The sequence below is a fragment of the Eptatretus burgeri genome, chromosome 7, assembly GCF_056783735.1.
Source record: "Eptatretus burgeri isolate ZD-2024b chromosome 7, Ebu_testis_v1, whole genome shotgun sequence".
Taxonomy (NCBI): domain Eukaryota; kingdom Metazoa; phylum Chordata; class Myxini; order Myxiniformes; family Myxinidae; genus Eptatretus; species Eptatretus burgeri.
The window spans coordinates 51988097-52009481 of NC_140967.1; the positions used below are offsets into that span (position 1 = coordinate 51988097).

Genomic DNA, 21385 nt, shown 5'->3' on the forward strand with positions numbered 1-21385 from the left:
TTTCGTACGAATCCATCCAAACATTTACGAGATATCCTGTTTAAAAAGAGAGAGAGAGAGAGAGAGAGAGAGAGAGAGAGAGAGAGAGAGAGAGAGAGAGAGAGAGAGAGAGAGAGAGAGAGAGAGAGAGAGAGAGAGAGAGAGAGAGAGAGACAGAGACAGAGAGAGACAGAGAGAGACAGAGAGAGACAGAGAGAGACAGAGAGAGAGAGAGACAGAGAGGCAGAGAGGCAGAGAGGCAGAGAGGCAGAGAGGCAGAGAGGCAGAGAGGCAGAGAGGCAGAGAGGCAGAGAGGCAGAGAGGCAGAGAGGCAGAGAGGCAGAGAGGCAGAGAGGCAGAGAGAGAGAGAGAGAGAGAGAGAGAGAGAGAGATAGAGAGAGATAGAGAGACAGAGAGACAGAGAGACAGAGAGACAGAGAGACAGAGAGACAGAGAGACAGAGAGACAGAGAGACAGAGAGACAGAGAGACAGAGAGACAGAGAGACAGAGAGACAGAGAGACAGAGAGACAGAGAGACAGAGAGACAGAGAGACACAGAGAGACAGAGAGAGAGAGAGAGAGAGAGAGAGAGAGAGAGACACAGAGAGACAGAGAGAGAGAGAGAGAGAGAGAGAGAGAGAGAGAGAGAGAGAGAGAGAGAGAGAGAGACAAAGAGGAATGAAAAGAAAACCTTCAGTCAAAGGGCTCACAAAATGAAAGGTATGGAAGGAAGCAGGGAATTATGAATTTAGCCAGGGTACCAGCCTAAAAGCATACAATGTGGAATATTTAACATCTACAAGGGAGGCAATATATTACTTATATAGCTATCTTCTTGCAACAATGCAAGAGCCTGGAGTGGAAATGAAGTCACATGTCTACACTGGTGGCACAAATTGGAGGAAAGCTTCCAAACGAGTGCAGCTGGTTGGTCAATCACATGACTCAGAGCGCATTGTTTGGAATTGAAACATTTCTCCAGTACAACCTTAGCAGGACAGCTCTTTTCTGCTGGGACTAGGAATTTTATATATACAGGGGGCTGCAAAAGTAGGTATACAGTAATGAAAAACAAAACGTCCGCACAAAACGTATTTTAATGATTATACAAGCATATCAATAATAACAATAATAATGATAAAATATTAAAAATGGAAATAATGATTTTAATGAATTCTAGTATTAAATGAATCCTAGCACCACTATTATAATACTGGTAATACTGGTATAATCCTGACTGTATACCTACTTTTGCAGCCCCATATATATATATATATATATATATATATATATATATATATATATATATATATATATATATATATATATATATATATATATATATATATATATATATATATAAAATGAGAATGCACATTCAGAATGTAGATATATTATTTCTTCGATATAAATACAATAAAGCAAAATGGCTTTCCTGCTGGCTTAACGTCAAACTGATGCCTGCAATGCAGACGTATTATCACACGATATTACAACTTCTGTAGCTTTCACAATGTCCAGTGATTTAAAATGGGTATTCCATTTAAAAGGAAGCCTGGTGTTGGCTTAGTGGTTAGGGTGGCGGCTTGGGATCCCAGGGTCCTGAGTTCAAGCCCCGTTGGCTGCTGAATTAACACCAGGGGGTTGACTCAGCCTGTCATCCATCTGAGGTCAGCGAAATGAGTACCAGTGTACTGGTCCCGGTGTATGCCCCAGTTAGAATAGGTATACCATATCCCTGTGTGTCGTAAGAGGCGACCAGGGTTGGCGTCAGGAAGGGCATCCGGCCATAAAACATTGCCTCAAGAAAAAAAGCCCAACCCCTGCACAGCAGGGAAAAATGGCTGTAAAAACGGTCATTTTATTCCATTTAAAAGGAAAATTTGTTACGACACCATCTGTAATAATTTTGAATGCAGCAGGTGTTCAATAGCTTCATATTACCAAACGATAAAACATTGTATTTAAATATAGTTCCTGTTAATAACATTAAAAAATAAAAAATAAAAATAAAAAACACTTCCATGGGGTAGAAATTGAACATAAAAGGGGTGATTCAAGCGTTTCATTATCTACCCAATACACTCATCAAATCCCATGTACCTCCCACGACGTTCACTCGTTTCTGCCTTTTCTATATTTTCTCTCCAATCCTTTGCTCCTTCTCTTTCTGCTTGCTGTTTGTGAACAGATTGTTTATTTGCTTACATCATTCATATTTTTGATTTTGCCTTTTTGTAATTGCAGCTGAAACCTCATCACACATGCCAATTCAACTGCTGTTGTGTCGTCCTGATTTTCTTTTTCCTTTATGCAAGCTCTTACACAATCATCGTTTTACTTTAATTTGAAAAAGTTAAGCACTTTTATTTTATTAGCAAATATATTTTTAGCTTATGACCTGTAAGCCACACTCAAAGTTTGATGCCAAATAAATAGCAATAAATAATCATCATAATATCACCATGGCTGTTGTACTAAGGCAAAAATAAATCAAACAACAATAATCAACAATGAAAATAACATCAAAACATCTTGTTCAGATCGACACCATGGAAACAAAGGCTTTCGAGATCATTGGAATCTCTCATGATGAAGCTGGGTCAATGGGCCAATCACTTCATTGCCGACAAGTCGGTGGTCTCTCTGCCTTCTTCCACCTCATTTCTGGTCTTACACCCTCTGCCCTCTCTGTGCTTCGGCACCCCCGGGTATCTGCAGGTCGCATGTGGCCCACTCACAACCACCTCCTCGTGAAACTACCCAAATCCAGAACCACTGCTCACCTCCACTCATTTATTCCTCTTTTTTTTCACCTGTGGAACCACCTTCCACACTCTCTTCAATCTCATTCTTCCCTCCAGGTCTTCAAGACAACTGCTCACCACCATCTGAACTCACCCCCCCCCCATCCAAAGTCATGACCTTTGTTGTACCCGTTTAACTACAACCAGCCCCCACTTCTCCCAAAATTTGCTTACGTTTCCATAATTATCCACCCTTTGCGTTCCCCCTTGTCCCTCGTCATTACCTGAATTCCTTGTTTGCCCATCTCCATCTACTTTTCTCTCCGCCGTGCTGTTGGTGTTTTCCCCTTTCTCCTGCTGTTCCCTTTGTTATGTTGCATTCTGATTTGTTCTGTGTCAGAGCTCTTACACAAGCCGAGAGCAAGTATATCAATAAAATTTTAAAATAACAAACAGAAATGGTAAGCATCTGATCAGGATTGAGATTATACATTTTGTCAGTTGTTTGGACCTTTATCTTCCTGGTTGTGAAAGCTACTGTGGTTTGGCTAGGCCACTGATACACCACCATCATATTCAATGTAGCATACCCTTTACAGAGTGTCAATTCTGCCGAAGCAGTTTCTTGGCAAGGGTTACAATCATGGAAGGGTTGCCACTCTGACACAGGAGACTCAACTGAATGCACAGGAATTTTGAATTTGTTATTGTGCCGGTGATAGCTTGCCTTGTCTTTGTGAAGGACACTCTGGGATATTCAGCATCTACCAACTAATGCCAGCGGACGGGACACCAAGTTTAACATGCATCGGATGGACAGCACATACATCGATGTATCACTCCGCATGTGAAACACCAGGATGACAGTGAATACAGTAGCAAGGACAAGATTTGAACCCAGGCTTGCCAACTAAGAGGGGGAGTGTGCATACCTCGAGTCTATCCTACCAGCCCATACATAACCATGGCTGTCACAAATATGCAGGGAATTAGGAATTTTGCCAGGGTGCCATCCTAAAATACAATATTTAACATCTACAAGGGAGGAAATACATTACACATATATAGCTGGCTTCATATCCGATCAAAGGGATGGCGTGCTCCACGACACCCCCCCTCCCCCACCCCTCACTCTGTCAACATCACACATTTGATAGTTTTAGTCATACAAAACTCTTCCAGTGATGAAACGATACCGTTTTAGACAAAACAATGCCAAAGTGAGCACATTATCTATTTACCACCCAGATGTCCATTAAAGAACCATTGGACTTCTGCTTAATCTCCAGATAGCTTCGTACTTCCCCGAGCAGGACGATGAGCCACATCTGTTTCCACTAACAATGCAAGGGCACGAGGCAGATATTCTTATGCCATCTATGTATGGAGTGTTGAATCGCATTTGGATGTTGTGGCTGAAGAGACCGGAAAAAAAGATAAAATAAAAATTGCCCAATCAACAAATTATTACAATTGAACTTTTACAATGTATACTTTAACAGTGACTTTACAAAACTTTTACTTCATCGCAAAACTTTCTGTGATTCTCAAGTGTTGGCACTGCTGCCTAATTTTTTTGACTGTTCAGCATGCATCAAACAAGAGTCAATGAGAAGAGATGTTGATGGGAACTCCATAATGGAACTATGTTTATTGATTTATATTTGTTTTGTTGTTCCAAATGTGATAGTGAACTCTGGTGTGTGTGTGTGTGTGTGTGTTAGAAGGTTATATGAATGTGGCAACATAGACAGCTCTGCAATGGTAGTGTGGCAGCTTTATTTTCCCCTCATCTCGAGGTTGCTCATTTGTGGTCAAATTTATGGTACTGCCGCCTCAAACTACCTTCAGAGGCTGTGACTTGATTGGTGAAGCTACAACTTGATTATTTATGGTAAAGAGAGCATACATACACAAGATGGTGGTTAATGGATGAGGAACGTGACAAAAATGGCAAGATTCTGAGTAACCATGGGATGAAAGGCATTGCATCATCACCTTGAGAGAGAGAGAGAGAGAGAGAGAGAGAGAGAGAGAGAGAGAGAGAGAGAGAGAGAGAGAGAGAGAGAGAGAGAGAGTGTGAGAGTGAGAGAGAGTGTGTGAGAGAGAGAGCGAGAGTGTGTGAGAGAGAGAGAGAGAGTGTGAGAGAGAGAGAGAGAGAGAGAGAGAGAGTGTGAGAGAGAGAGAGAGAGAGAGAGAGAGTGTGAGAGAGAGAGTGTGAGAGAGAGAGTGTGAGAGAGAGTGTGTGAGAGAGAGAGTGTGAGAGAGAGAGTGTGAGAGAGAGAGTGTGTGAAGAGAGAGTGTGAGAGTGTGAGAGTGTGAGAGTGTGAGAGTGTGAGAGTGTGAGAGTGTGAGAGTGTGAGAGTGTGAGAGTGTGAGAGTGTGAGAGTGTGAGAGTGTGAGAGTGTGAGAGTGTGAGAGTGTGAGAGTGTGAGAGTGTGAGAGTGTGAGAGTGTGAGAGTGTGAGAGTGTGAGAGTGTGAGAGAGAGTGAGAGAGAGTGAGAGAGAGAGATAGAGAGATAGAGAGATAGAGAGATAGAGAGATAGAGAGATAGAGAGATAGAGAGATAGAGAGAGAGAGAGAGAGAGAGAGAAAGAGAGAGAAAGAATCATTTCTCATGTCTACCAGAGTCCATATCATGCATGGCTTCGGATATCTATGCGTATCTTCGGATATCTATGCGTATCTTTGGATATCTATGCGTATCTGCAGAATCGATGGTTTGTTCGAGCTCCAGGTGTGGAGAATCCAGTTATGCACCTGTAAATGTTGTTTGAGTCATTTCCGCATTTCTCTGTCCAGACCTACCTCTATAAGCCCAATAATATCACACCTTGAATCCCAAAAGGCAGCAGGTAAGCAGAGCTGAAGGGGAGTTGGTGCGAGTCCGATTAGCATCGGCACGAGACATGATCGCTCACACAGGAAAAAGGTAACTCTACTTTCACATGTGACGTCACGTATTCTCATTATGCTTGCAAAGGACAATTGTTGAACCGCATGCACTCTGCTTGTGGTGAGACTAAAAGGGAAAAAATGGAATGCCATGCAATCTGGATTGTGGTCATTGTGGTCTTCTGCCTCCCAGCACCCTTTAACCCCCCCCCCACCACCACCATTCTAATTGGACACAGTACTGTGTTTTAATAAAATATGCAACAAAGATTATTGTTTTTTCACGAGTGTTTTCTCTTCAAAGATTTGTGGCTTGACAGACATGGTTTCCAAATTCCAGCCGATGGCTTGGTGAGCCTCTAACATAACATGGCCCTGGGTATTTGAGCAGGTCAATATTCCTGCTCAATTACCTGCTTTGCCTGTTAAAAGTGGATGCAAATGAACTTCATCGTCGGCCTAACCGGTGCTATTGGCCATTGAGGTATGGTAGAAATGGGCCTGTTTGTTCCTGCTGGCAGAGAAGGGGAGGAATGAGCTTGTGATGATGCAAATCCATGACTACCATCTTATCAATGAAAATCTCAACCCTGCACCCACACTCGTGGATACATTCCACCGTACACATGGCAGTGTTACTGTCATATTGTTCTTTTCTCTTGCACTTTTATTTCTTCCAGTAGATTTTTTTTTCTTGCTCCGACTGCTGTGCTATTTACGATTTATTTTGCTAGTTATGATTTCACTTTCTATTGTTGCAGCTGCAGTCATATCTGGTTGAAGCCATTCAACTGCTGTTGTCATGTTTTGTTTTAATCTTGAGTTTTTTTTAATGTATTCCTTCACATAATAAAGCCTGGTGTTGGCGCAGTGTTTAGGGCAGCGGCTTGGGATCCAAAAGGTCCTGAGTTCAAGCCCCGTTGGACCACTGAATTAATACACCAGGGGGTTGACTCAGCCTGTCATCCTTCCGAGGTCGGCGAATTGAGTACCAGTGTACTGGGCCGGTGTATACCCCAGTTAAAATAGGTGTACCATATCCCTGCGTCGTAAGAGGCGAACAGGGTTGCGTCAGGAAGGGCATCCGGCGTAAAACATGTGCCAAATCACGATGCGGATTATACGGATGATCCGCTGTGGCGACCCCGAACGGGAGCAGCCGAAAGAAGAAGAAGAAGTAGTATTCCTTCACATAATAGTTATAAGATTAGAGGGTTAAAAAACAAAAAACAGCAAGCCGACAGTGGGGAATGAGTTGGACACAATAAGCAAAAGGAATGAACGGACATGAAAGAGAAAGAGAGAGGGAGGGAGGGAATACAGTAACCTGCAAGGAAGAGGGTTGAGTGAGCTGAGGTTAATGGGGGTCAAAATGATCACAGGTAGGGATGGGGGAAATGACATGAGATGGTGTTGCACTGTTTGCTTGAAAGCTCTAGAGGGTAGAAGGTGATTGAACAGCCTCAGGAGGCAGTTACACAAATGGGAGAAAAGTTAAACTCCCAAAATCCAAGCTCACTGCTCACCTCCACTCATTCTTTTTCCCTTGCTTGTGGAACCAATTTTCCCAGTCAGTTCAATTCCATTCTTCCATCCAGGGCTTCAATATAGCTGATCACCACTACCTCAGGTCATCCCCATCCATATACTCATGGTCTATTCGACCCGAAATGACCCCATTCCCAAGCACTCCCTTTTTCCAGGTTACTGCGATTTTTTTCCCCCCACTCCTTCACCACTTTTCATTTGTTAGTTGGTTTGTTCCTTTTCTATTCCACCACACCTCTTATTGCTGTGTTTCATTCAGCTTGTGGGCAGCTTGGTCACACCCATGTGTCCCTGTGTCCCCTTGATCTCACTTCCACTTACTTCTACTCTGCTGTTGGTGTTTTCCCCTTTCTATCCTTGGGCAAACGCCATGTTGGCATGCATGAAAAGTTTGTGGCATTGCGTGTAGCACAGCTACCAACCATAAAAAAATGTTATGAACCACAAACACTTATGATCACGTTTTAAAAGTCGCGACTGCTGTTTAACACTAAACTGAAAGGGAGAAAACCCGACGTTCTTCAGGCATAATCTGCTTATTGAGTCTCCCACAGACTAAATGACCCAAGCTTAGATGTAATGTAATCTATATACCCCAGAGGAATAATAACATGACTATTTCTGCCAGGAGCGGGTGCACTCATCAACCAAAAATGGTAACAGCACCTGCAGGGAAGGGTAAATCACTCAGTTTTTCCTTGCGATTCGAGGTTGAAAAGGGCGCCTTGGACTTCGGGAAATGCGTGCAAGACGAGAATGTCAACTGAACTTCGGATTCTGTGTGACCTCCAGAATTCACCACAGTATTAACTTTTGAGATGTTTCATCTGAGATTCATTCCCGAGGCATTGAAAATGTTATATGGTGCTTTGGAGGCAGGGCGTTTCATCGACGAATGCACAGTCTTTCAGAATTCACTGGTGGACATTAAAGATTTCACGGTACATTTTCAAAAGATTCAGCTATTGTCTGCCGGTGCCAAAGGAGAATTAAAAATTCCTCCCCCCCAACTGCTGCTGGCACCAAAAAAATAAAACCACCAAACGTATTCTCTGCTGAGTGACTGATAGCGCTGATGTGCTGAAAAGAGCCTGGCCATGAACAGAACAAACCTTCACTACAGCAGAGAGGATTTTCCTTTTTTCTGACACAACTTTAGACGTTTGAAGCTCAGCTGGCCAAATGTTGCCGGTGACTACAATAAATAAAGATTTCAACATTTTCACGCTTTGGAGATCAAGGACGATGACGTTCAACATGACGGTTTCAGTTTTGAGAAATAATATGTTGTTTAAGTTCCAAAAAAAAGTAGATGTTTTGCCATAGTGTTGTAGTTATTCCATCATTAGGATATAGGTAATTCCATCTGACTTTAATTTATCTGGAAAAAAAGTATGAATGTCAATTGTTCCACATAGACAATCGAATGGTGATCATCCTATTCTCATGTAATGGTCACCAATCATTGTCAAATTCACAGGTAGGTACAACGGTTAACTAAAGGAAATGCTAGAGATTTTTAAATGTTGCTAGTAAAGAGGAGAAAACCAAAAACAAACAAACAAACAAATAAAAAAAACAAAAAACGATGAGTTTGCATTTTATAATTTGCTTGTAATCTTGAGCCCTGTGTATGGGATGGCATCACAAGGCCAGCTCTTTCTGATTGCAGAATAGCAATACAAGATTAAATTCAAGAGGGATGCATGTACACAGAAATAAAGAAGTGAAGGCAACAAAAATCTCAATTATATTTTTGTAATATATGGAATAAAACTGCAAAAAAAAAAAATTCTTAATGGACAATTACACCTAAAAATGATTTGCACCACTTGATGAAAAGCTTATCATTCAAGTGCATTTCTGAGCACTCAGCAAAGTTAATTTTGTTTTTCAAACTTTCTCCATAAATGCTTCTTAAAACAAGCACATCATGTAATCACTTGTAAAATGCACTATTTGAACTGGGGATATGGATAAAAGCATACCATTAACATCACAATCTGTTTACGAACCTGCAGCTGGCAATTCACAAATTGCAATTATTTTTAAAAGTGACAGTTTAATGGCCATGGACACCAAATTGACCACTATTGTGTAAAAATGATCACCAAAAATACTAAAAGGGTCAAATAGTCGATCAGTTTTGATAAAACATTCAGGCATTGGGATAATGCTAGGTCCTGGTGCTAATGTTACTGAACTTGATGTGTGACCTCTTCACCTTGCTCGTTGATGGTCTATAAGTGCTTGTTTGAAAAAGCATCCTTTTGTTGTTTTTTTTTAAATCTCAGAAGTGCAGTCCATATGATGCAAAGCTTTTGTGAGCAAAATTTAAACTGAAAAACTTGGTTGTTTATAGAAGATAACTTGTAATTCAGACAAGTATCAATGACATGGTGCAATGACAATTCCCTATTTAAAATAATTCGTACCTCCCTTCCCCCATCCTGGTATACCTCACTGGAGTCTTCTTGACGTCCAACAAGTGAGAGGGCTTCCTCCGTAGCTTGTCTCTTGGCCTCTGATAGGGCACGTTCCATGTGTGTCCGCTCATTTGCAATTGTGCTTCTGGCCTGCCGTTCAGCCTCCGCCACTGCCTTTTGGAGCTCTGTCATTGCCTGCCGTTTCACCTCGTTCACTGCCTCCTCTGCAGGTCATGGTGGTGCAGGGGGAGGGATAGAAGCATGCAAGGACGTTATAATCTCGATGGGAAGATCACAGAGCAACAAGCAAAAAAGGTTATAGATGATCGTGAGAATGAGCTTTCTTTCTCCCTTTTCCTGAATCTCAACCACATCTTCCATGACGATTCCTTCACCTTTCATCTTCCTCCCCCCTCCTCTTCTTATTTCCATATTTCCAACAAAGCATAACTCGCCTTCCCCAACAATGAATAATCAGAACACTTCACAAAATAGGGATGTTTAACACTTTAGAATAACTAAGAACCAAACTACATGCTAATTATTCATCTCAAAATTGTGAACATAAAACAGAAACAAAACATAATTTGATGTCACCACGTCGACTGATATGCCTCTGCCCACATTAAGCTTGGCTTACTCTCACTTTGACCGAAAACCTCAACATCTAAACTGCACATACAGTGTCGAGAGAAAGTCTACAGCCCCTTTCCAAATTTTCACCTTTAGTTGCATTATAGCCTGGAATTAAATTGTATTAAATCAGACCTGTTCCACCTTTATTTACACATCGTAACACACAACTTCCAAGTGAAAAACAAATTCTCCAAATTTCAGAAAATTAATTAAAAATACAAAACTACAATATCTTGGTTGAATAAGTGTCGACACTCCTGAGTTACTTGGTGGAAGTACCTTTGACCGCAAGTACAGCTGTGAATCTGTGGGATAGGTCTCTACCAACTTTGCACACCTTGATTGGGCATTATTTGCCCATTCGTCTGTCCAAAACTGTTCAGGATCTGTCAAGTTGTGTGAGGAGTGTTGATGGACAGTAATCTTCAAGTCATGCCACAGATTTTCGATTGGATTTAGGTTGGGGCTCTGACTGGGCTACTCAAGGATAGTTATCTTTTTGTTCCTACGCCATTCCAGTGTAGCTTTGGCTGTGTACTCCGGGTCAACGTCATGCTGAAAGGTGAACTTCCGTCGCAATTTCAGCTTTCTTGCAGAGGATCTCAGGTTTACCTCTGGGATTTTTCTGTATTTTGCTCCATCCATTTTCCTTTCTTTCCTGACAAGTGCCCCAGTCCCTGCTGTTGAGAAACATCCCCATAACATGATGCTGCCACCACCATGTTTCACAGTCAGGATGTTGTTCTTTGGGTGATGTGCTGTGTTGGGCTTGCGCCAAACTTAATGTTTTGCATTTAGGCCAAAAAGTTCCATCTTGGTTTTGTCAGACCACAAAAGTTTTTGCCACATGGCTTCAGAATCGGAGTGTTTTTTTTGCATACCTCAAAGGGAGTCAAAGTGGGCTTTTTGAGTCTGGCTTTCTTCTTGCCACCTTACAGTAAAAGGCCAGACTTGTGGAGTGTTTGGGATATTGCTGTCACATGCACACAGTGATCAGTCTTCGCATAAAGGCCTGTAGCTCCTTCAAAGTTGTCATTGGCCTCTTGGTGACCTCTCTGATCAGTCTCCTTCTTGCTTGGTCATCCAGTTTAGAGGAACGGCTTGATCTAGTCAGGGTCTTGGTTGTACCATACACGTCCCACATCTTAATGAAAGTCCTGACTGTGCCCCATGGGATAATCAAGGCCTTTGAAATATTTTTATACCCATCCCCTGATCTGTTCCTTTCCAAAACATTATCCTGTATATCCAAATGTATGTTCATCATCATCCTCCACCACGGCCTAATATCAATCTTTAACGAATCTCTTGACATAATTTTCACAGATAAATGAATGTTTTTTTTATTTCAATGTGTTTGATTTAATGTGTTTTCAAGTCAATCGTAGTCATGAGGGTCCAGCAGCTCCAAAGTATGAGCGAAATTGACGAGGTGAGATCTGAATAAGTGACAATTGACCGTATTAACATTCGAATTAGCGAGAGGCCAAATCCAATAAACTTTTGCGAACATAATAAAAAACCATGTCGATGTGGGAATTGTGTCTGGCAGTTGGGGCACAGAGAGATTTGCTTCTTCTAATTCATTTGACAGAGGTTTTAGAGGTGGTTGTTAATTTTGGTTATTATAAAATTATGGTGACAAATATTACAGTCATTCAAGGCAATCCAAACAAACGATGAATGATGCATGACGCATAATATAACAATTTGTAATTATGCGGCTTTACAAATTGAAATACCGTACTGTATTTGAAATGAAATCAGGACGCAGTCTCAAATAGTTAACTTTGAATTGAAGCATATGTTCATTTTTCATGCAGGTGATGGGAGCTCTAACAGTTTCTTAATCTTGTACAATATAAACGTTACGTTTATATCTTTTTAGAATCCTATGTAATGTTGCAAATTAATCTTCAGAAATGCATTTTAAAACCGTAATTTTTTTAAAAGCATTATGGCCTTCTAAAAATAAACAAAGAAAGTATTTTAAAGGTATTTCAATTTCGAGTATTTTTTACAGACATCGCCATTCAGCATCTTCCCAATGATGATCTCACTGAGTGTAGATTTAGCAAATCAAATGAATTTCAAATAAAAATAATTAGCAGTGTGTAAAAGAAATCTGATTAATATTTATATCTTCAAAAACTGACAGAATTTTCAATATCGAGATGGGGTTTCCTTGAAAAAAAAATGCCATGAAGCCTTCCCCCAAAATGGTGTAGTCCTAGGAACATAGCTTTAATATGCAACACTGTGAAGGTGGCGCAAGTAAGCCATCAACGTTCAGTGAAGATGAAGTAACGAGAAGACAAGGGCAACAAAAACATTATTGGTGTGTCAGATCATTTTGCTAAAGCTCATCCATACCGGCTAAAGTGAAACTAAAGTCAGTGGTTAAGCATAAATTCAGCTCGTACCCATTCACATATGATGCACTTCAACGTTATCTCACAAACCAGGCAATACGCTTTCCCAGCATCATACATCTTCCATGCAATCCTCTCCATATAAAAGACCAGCTTATTTTGCATCAAGCACTTTTCAGTTTCACAAATGTTTAATGCGTACCTTAAGATTTCCCGTTATGTTCACCCCATGGCCACCCAACAAAACCATGCATCAGCATTGAGAGGACAGCAAGCAAACACACAAGAGCTCACTATTAGGCCAAATAATTTTTTTTTCAATCCATGACCACCACACAAAGCAAGAATTATGCCTTATTGTTGTTGCAAACCAAGTCATGGCATGGCATACCTGTTTGACATAACTTACAGTAGCCTGCAAAAGTATTCACCTCCTACCAATAATGCCACATTTTGATGAATTATGAATTATGCGGAAACAATTTTTCAAAATTCACTTTTTTATTCAGAACTGAAGAGATCAAACTCAACACTTATTGTTGAAGGTTACATGTCAGGACTACCTCAAAATACATGTACAAATCAAAATTTACTGGTTGTAAAAATATTCATCCCCTGAGGTCAGTACTTGGTGGAAGCAGTTTTTGCAGCAATTACTGCTATGAGTGTTTCTGAGTAAATTTCTACCAGCGTTGCACAGTGAGATGGTGAAATCTTTGCCCATTCTTCATGTGAAAATTGCTCTAGTTTTGGCAAGTTTGATGGGGATCGCCGATGGACTGCAATCTTCAGGTCTCACCATAAATGTTCAATTGGGTTCAAGTCAGGACTTTGATTGGGCCACTCAAGAACATTTTTTTGATTCTTATTCAGCCACTCCATTGTGGCTTTAGCTTTGTGCTTCAGATCATTGTCCTGCTGAAATGTAAATCTCTGACCCAGTTTCACATTCTTGGCTAACTCAAGCAGGTTTTCATCAAGGATTCTCCTGTGCACCGTCCATTGTCCCTTCTATCCCGATGAGCTTCCCAGTCCCTGCTGATGAAAAGCAGCCTCATAACATGATGCTGCCACCACCATGCTTGACAGTGGGGATGGTGTTGACTGGGTGATGTGCAGTGTTTGGCTTGTGTCAGAGCTAACACTTTTAATTGAGACCAAAAAGTTCAATTTTTGTCTCGTCTGACCACAAAACATTTTTCCACATGCCTGCAGTATCATTAAGATGCATTCCCACAAACTCCACATGAGCTAATAGATAAGACTTTTTAGAAATGGCTTCTTTCTTGCCACCTGCCCATAGAGGTGAGTTTTGTGAAGAGAATGTGATGTTGTTAATGATGAAGACTGACCACCATCTCAGACATAGAGCCTTGCAGATATTTCAGTCATTGTTGGATTTACAGTGATATCCCAAACCAGTTTCCTGCTTGCCCGGCTGCTGAGATTGGATGGGCGACCTCATCTGCGTAGAGTCTGGGTGGTATGATACGTCTTCCACTTATTGATGGATTCACCATACACAAAGGGATAACGAGTGACTGAAATCTTCTTAAAACACTCTCCTGAATGGTGCTTCTCCACCACTTTACGTTTGACTTCTTTAGAAAGCTCCTTTGTCTTCATGTTTGCCTCGTTTTTTGACCAAATGAGTTGCACCTTAAAACTCCTTAGATAAGTGGGGAAGCTCAAAAGGTTATGGACGTATTCAGAAGAAATTTGGCGGACAGGAGTGGTGTGAGATAAGGACAAATTGGTTCGATTTTGGTGAAGATCAAAGTCCAATTTTTTTTTTTAATCTTCAAATAATTTTTCACCATTGAGAGACATGGTGAAATACAATATACAGTAAAACTTTAAATATCGCGGGTTCCAATATCGCAGGTTTCGACCAATCGCAGGCAAGCTATTATGTTCTGATTTCATTTTCACGGGATTTCATTTCGACCAATCGCGGTTTTTGAACTGAGACGAGCCATCGTTTGTATCCCATGCATTAATAATTACCTCCCGTTAGCAGCCATGTGTTGTTTCTTGTGCATTGCTTTTAATGAGCCCGAACAAAGTGTTGGACAAAGTTAGTTGTGTCAAAACGCAGAGAAACGTTTATGATGTCAGGTAAAAAGATTAAGATGTTAGATCAGTTGTCTTGAGGAGAAAATATGCCTGGGTTGCCATTAGGGGTCAATGATTGTTAGTGGAATCTTCCCCATTGGACTCTTCCTCATTTGTAAACCTTCATTTTCCTTCAAACCTCATTCCCAAACATTCATCTTCCAACTCCATATCCGAACCTTATTGCCAAACACTTAAATTCCAACACACAGATTCAAACCCCCATTCTCCAACGCACATCCTTATGCTCGTGAAACAAATCGAGAAGGGATTTACGATGGAGCAGGTTTTTAGCACCGACGAGATGGGATTATTCTGGGAGATGATGCCATACCTTGTACCTTGCTCGCCAAATAGGGAAGATTTACGTCCCATGCTCGTGTGTGTAAGATCACCTCCCATTTCAAACCTTGTGGTGTTTCTCATGCACCATTTTTAATGAGCCCAAACATAAAACGATGGACAAAGTTAGTTGTGCAAAAAGGCAGAGAAAGGGGATGACATAGGGTGAAAATATCGAGTTGTTAGATATGTTGGTTCGACGAGAAAATGGAGCATCTGTTTGGGCCACCATTACAGGGTGAATGATTGTAGGAAGAATCTTTCCCATTGTACCCTTCCTCATTCCTAAACCTTCATTCCCAAACCTTCATTCTCCTTCAAACTTCATTCCCAAACCTTCATTTACCAAATCCGTATTCGAACCTTATTCCCAAACCCTTAATTTCCAACAAGCAGATTTGAATCCCTGTTCTCAAACTCACATTCTAATGCGCAGCTCATGAAACAAATCGAGGTGAGGGATTTATGATGGAGCAGGTTTTTAACACAGACGGGATTATTATGAAAAAGGATGCCATCTCGTACCTTGACCTCCAAGCAGGGAAGATCACCGTTCAAGGTGCGGTGATTTTAGGATTGTGTTACCCTTCTCAATTGTAGGTTGTGGCGACTTCGTTATAAATCTAATGCTGCTTTTCCGTTCGCTGAATCGCCTTCCCCGCTCACCTTTCCCCCACTCCACTCCACCCTCCCTGCTCCAACAGCATCTTCTTGAGCTAAATCTTGTGTTTTGTCTTTATGGCAGAGGACAGTGCGAGTACATAATGCTTACCCTCACCCACCTTGCTGTCTAATAATAAATTTAAAAAGTAATACTTGTGTTTTTGTTTATTACACAGTATCTATTGTATTTATGTGTTTATTTCAATGTTAACATTCTTAACGTATATATTTACGTGTATTTCTGGTTGCCTTCAAACTTCCACAATATTTTCTCGAAGTGCAGGAACCGAACCACCTTCTTCCCATTGGCCCTTGGTTTCCATGATCGCAGTTTTAATTATTGTGGCATTTTTCAGGAACCAGTCCCCAGGATCATGGAGGGTTTACTGTAAAGCACGATATCTCAAAAAGTTGTGGACTAGTTATGACAAAATTTGGATGAGTTTGGTTCAGTTCCAGACACAGATCTGGCCCAACAGTGGGATACAAAACAAACTCTTCAGCCTGGCAGAGGTATACACTCTACAGAGTTCAGCTAAAGAGGCATGTGGAGAAAAATGAGTGCATCAGAGTTGGAACATGGAATGTTGGTACATTGAGAGCCAACAAGAGAGAGTTGGTGGATACCGTGATGAGAAGAAAAGTTGATATCTTGTATGTACAGAAGATGAAATGGACTGGAAGGACAAAAAAAAAAAAACTAGAACGGTAAAATTTTATTACTGTGGAAAACACAGAAAGAGAAATGGGTTTGGAGTCATATTGGAGAGGGAGCGTACTGGAAGTGAAGATATTAATGATGGTTTGATACGAGTGAAGTTGGTGGCAGATAATGGAATGGTGAATACAATGTCAATGTATGCACCAGGAGAAAGAAGCATTCAGAGAGCAGTTAGAAAACTGAGTCAGGAGGATAACAGCTGGAAAGAAGGTTATAATTGGTGCAAACAAGAAAAGAAAAGAAAAAAAACTTTAAGTTGTGGCGAACTTTAAGTTGTAGCCGGCAGGATTTAAATTAATTTATTAAATGGGCAATCCAGCAAAATTACAGTCTGTGAAAACATGTCTGACAGGAGATTATGGTGGTCGAACCTGCATGAGTTGAAGATCAACACAGTTTAACTGGTGCAACATTGTTTTGTTCAGGGTGTCAGGGTGTGCATGTCTTCGCCAACTCAGAAATTAATTTTGTGCAGTCAAAGTTGAGTGAACCTTGATGCATTGGAGAATCATCTGCAGTGAGAGTGGTTTGGGACAGGCCAAACTCATAGGACACATGTGGTCTGCCACCTGACCTCGCGGGGCAGTCCCAAAAAAGTTGCAATTTAAAGGCATGGACGACACACGTGAGGTTTGATTTCATGGCCCAAATGGGGTCAGTATATAAGTGAATTTATACATTTATCAATGAGAATTAAGTTAGGATTAAACAAATGTGATAACTTGTATTCTGCAAAATCACAATCCACATTTAAATGGTAAACAGCACTTTAAAACTTTCAAAAAACTTGAGGAAAGATGTACCAATAAAATGTTAATTATACTGCATTATCTTGTGATACAGTCTCATTTATAAAATTACATGTGCAATCTCCCCACCCCCCTCCAACCCCCACTTCCACTTCCACCATCCTCCGACGCATGGCCCCAAAGCTCTTCCTCAACAATGTGTATTCATAAGAGAGGTGATGCATCATTATGGGGTAATTTTCATCTATAATCAAAATTAAATTCATCTTGTATTTTAATTTGAAATTTCCCATCACAGGCACCATAGCATTATAACTTAAGAACTCTTTCATGATTGAAAATCAATTCCATTTCAGAGTGATGTCAAAGCATTCCTACTGTAAATAATTCACCAAGTGGATTTGCCATTATCTCATACTTTACAGGAATTTGGATGTGAACATGCACCAGAATAAAGAAAAAAACAGAAGCTTGGCCAGTTAGGAAAACCTGGCACTCAAAAGTTTGGCCCCCCTACAACACAGATTTTTCATTTTGTGTAGTTTTTCTCTTTGCTTGCTTTGTATAGGTAACAGTATTAGAGCAAACTAAGCAGACAGAAGTCACCAGCAGTGAAGGAGAAATGATTTGCAATACAAGGAACTATATGGCCTTTTCAATCAGAGTGCATTGTACATCTATAATTTGAAGAATTAGTTGGCGGTTTACCAGTATCTATTTGACTACCTTTGCTCCGTCGGTAATGCACAATGCATGGTAGCACAAAGTAATGGTAGTTCAAACAGAAAAATAAACCACATGAAGGAAACATACTTCACTATGGAGATACAAGCAGATGGAAGAAGTTCTCATGCATTGGCATACGGTGATGGCATTATTACAATTTTGGTTATTGTTCAGAGCAACCTGTGCTGTGTATTTTGCACCATAAGCTGTGATGAATGTTATCATTTGTTGGCAAGCAATTGGCAAATGGTTTGTGTCTGATACAACACAATCCCTCCTTACAGAAGCTTCTTCTCCACACATCACTCATTGGCAGCAACTGATGTCAGTAGTGTGTTTTTATCTGGTACCATATAATTGATCAAATGATACAGTACCTGCAGTTTACAAAGCCTTTTGGAAAGGTTTACAGAGACTTGTGCTGAACACTGGATTTATTATCATGATGCAAATTGGGAGCTGGACTTCCAGTATAACAATCAGTCCTTGAACATATCTGTTATTTCTACTGAAACTACACTATGTATGTGTATATATATATATATATATATATATATATATATATATATATATATATATATATATATATATATATATATAAATATATATATATAAATATATATATATATATATATATATATATATATATATATATATATATATATATAAATATAATCAATACTCATCAAGTATAGGGAATAATTATGGAAGCAGCAAAAAAAAAAAAATTGGATATTAAAAAAAGCTAAATAGAATCGAAATGAAAAATTAGAAAACATCTCAAAATGGAAACGGGCAAAATAAAGAAACACAGAAGCAATTAAAAAAAAAACTGGCCCGTCTAATGCTGCCCTGTGGCGGATGGGCTTAAAGGCCTATTTGTACTTATTGTGACTTTGCCCTTTGACCCAATTATTAATAAGTCTTCTCCATATTCTCATAATGCATCATGCTATTATTTCAATCATACACACAGGGGATTGCAAAACCCCATCTCCCACTGCATTGGCACAAAGGCTGGAGAGTTGTGGAGTACAGTCACGTGTTGATCTTTTGCACTCCACTTTGTTGTTATACATTTACAAAGAATGTCTCAGACCAGTATAAAAGGTATTAAAGTACAAGCAGTTACTTTTTGCCCAATAGTAATAGTGATTGTGATGGTGATCGTGCGAGAATTCATTAAATAGATCCTAGAACTGAAATACCACATGGCAAAAACGTTTTGGATGTTGGAGGATACTCCATGGAAAATATTTCCCACAAGGCTCTGTTTCACAATGAGTTGTGCAGTAGAGTGGAGAATGTATGGAAAACTGACACTTAATAATATATATAGTCAAATAAGAAAGCTGAATCTCTCCAAAAGTGATGCGTTTCAGCATGTGCTCTTTTCGTGATAGATCATCATTGATCAAATCTTGCTAATGACCTTGATGTAAAAACAAGTGTGATACATACGAGTAAAAATTGATTGACACGTAGCTGTTTGAATACCACTGCTGAGAAAAGGTAATGAAACCAAAAGGTATTACATCATCTTTGGACAAACATCGGAATAAACAAAGCAAGAATGATGTGCTCTTTGAAGATATATTCTCATTCAAATTGTACAGTAACAATTAACATTTGGCAGTGGATATGAGAAGAGTATGAAAGTGAGTGTATGAAAGCTACACTGGAGCATAGTAGAGAATCCGTTGAGGTTTTGGGCATTAGTATCACACAAATCTGATGACATCCTGACTGCTTACAAGTCTTGACAGATTATGTGACGTAATTCTCTTAGGGCATGCTTGAGTGGCAAAAGAAGAAAATTAATCATTAAATTAATCAATCCTTTGAGAAACAGTGAAGAATCAGCCTTTCCGTTCATAAGTATTAGAATGAGCAAAAAAATTTTTTTTTGGAACTCCAGCAGATTATTTGGAAGATCATATTTTTTGTCTTCACTGCAAGTTCCATGTTTCATTGGAAAATACTGTATCCCAGAAAACTAAATTTTCAAGTTTTAAAAGGATTTTTTTTTCTTTTTAGATGTAGCAGTTGGTAACACTGAAATGAGTGGTTGCATAGAGTAGAAAATTCGAATTTTTTTATCACCGATAAAAATTTACACGAGTGCTTTTGATTTGTGATCGTGATGAATCTGCATCTGAAATCTACAAACAGCTGCTATGCAAGCTGCTTGGTTTGTGCAATTGCATGCTGTGTTTAAGTAACAAGTTATATAGATAAGTTATATATCCAGGTCTTTCTTCTGAGGAGTTAAAGATAACATAGAAAGTTCATTTTGTAGTATTCAAGCTCCAAGTTCAGAATCTGTTTTTTGAAAAGTTATTGCATGGACTTGAAGCAATCCAAGAAGATTGATCCAAGCAATCAAGGGAATGAAAGATAGTGAACGATTAAAAGAATGTTTTGATTTGCAATTTGAGTTATAAATATATTTAAGTGATATAATTGTTTCAAAAAGTTAAATCAAAGGCTGTGATCATGGCAATGCTTTAAAAGTGCCGAATAAACAAACAAACAAAAAACAGGTGAAAACATACACACCAGCTTTCCTCCATATCTCTTCTGGCATGTATCCCACTCCAGGCCTTGCTGAAAAGTCTCGGTGGGCATCTGTTATGGAAAGGAAAATATAGAAGAGTCTCAGACACTACTCCAGAAAAAAAGATGACAGCAAAAGCAATTCAAACCAAGCAGACACACCAAATTTTGCTCTGTCAGTCAATTGATTACAGCAATCAATGCATCATGGAACCAAATACTGTCTACTGCATGGACTGACCTAAACTGGAGGAGTAAACTGCAATTAGCACACACTGTCATCATCCCATCAAAAACGAAACCATCCAGATATTATTTAAATCGCAAAATTGAATAAATCTTTCAAAAGTGGTCTGTGATTCTGAGAAAACAATAATTAATCATTCTGCATGTGAGTATCAACAGAGTTCGAAGAGCTGGAGGTTCGTACGAAAAGCAAGAGTTATGCAACCTCATTGCCAGGTATGTAGTAAATATTTGTACCTTGCAAGGTGGGATCCGAAAATAGGGATTCAATATACACACTTTTGGTTGGCATGACAACAATAAAAAAAACTTTAATCACAGCCTCATTGCCATCATCTTATAGCAGTTAACTCTCTCCAGTTTTCATTGCATCTTAGAAAAATAAATAATAATAAAAAGATTACAGGAATATACCGACTCACCCAGGAGAGCAGCAGATGTTTGTCCCACCCCATGAGGTTTGACCAAGCCAGAGCTGGAGCTTGCAACACATCCTTTCTTGATTTCTTCAGCATCTCCATAGCGCCGGATCCAGCGGTTTATCTCTTGGCGGTCAGCCTCTTGGCAGCGACGGAGAACCGCAATTGCCCGTCGTGTTTTTTCCACCATTTCCAAAATGCAGTTGAGGAGCTGGTGCCAACAAAGGCAATGCCATTCAAATT

General features: G+C 39.9%; 1 protein-coding gene across 15 annotated transcripts in view; it reads right to left on the reverse strand.

Annotated features, from left to right (window-relative positions):
- The window catches only part of LOC147023252 (protein CBFA2T1-like), a 251142-nt gene that overhangs the window by 12167 nt on the left and 217590 nt on the right, over nt 1-21385 (reverse strand). For 13 of the 15 annotated variants that reach the window (XM_085888482.1, XM_085888485.1, XM_085888477.1 and 10 more), the window contains 3 exons: nt 21146-21353; nt 20481-20549; nt 9607-9821 (listed from right to left, as the gene is read on the reverse strand). In XM_085888482.1, coding sequence (XP_085744608.1) covers nt 9607-9821; nt 20481-20549; nt 21146-21353 — 492 coding nt within the window. The remainder of the gene's footprint in view (nt 1-9606; nt 9822-20480; nt 20550-21145; nt 21354-21385) is intronic. The other 2 variants (XM_085888479.1, XM_085888489.1) reach the window with 1 other exon arrangement.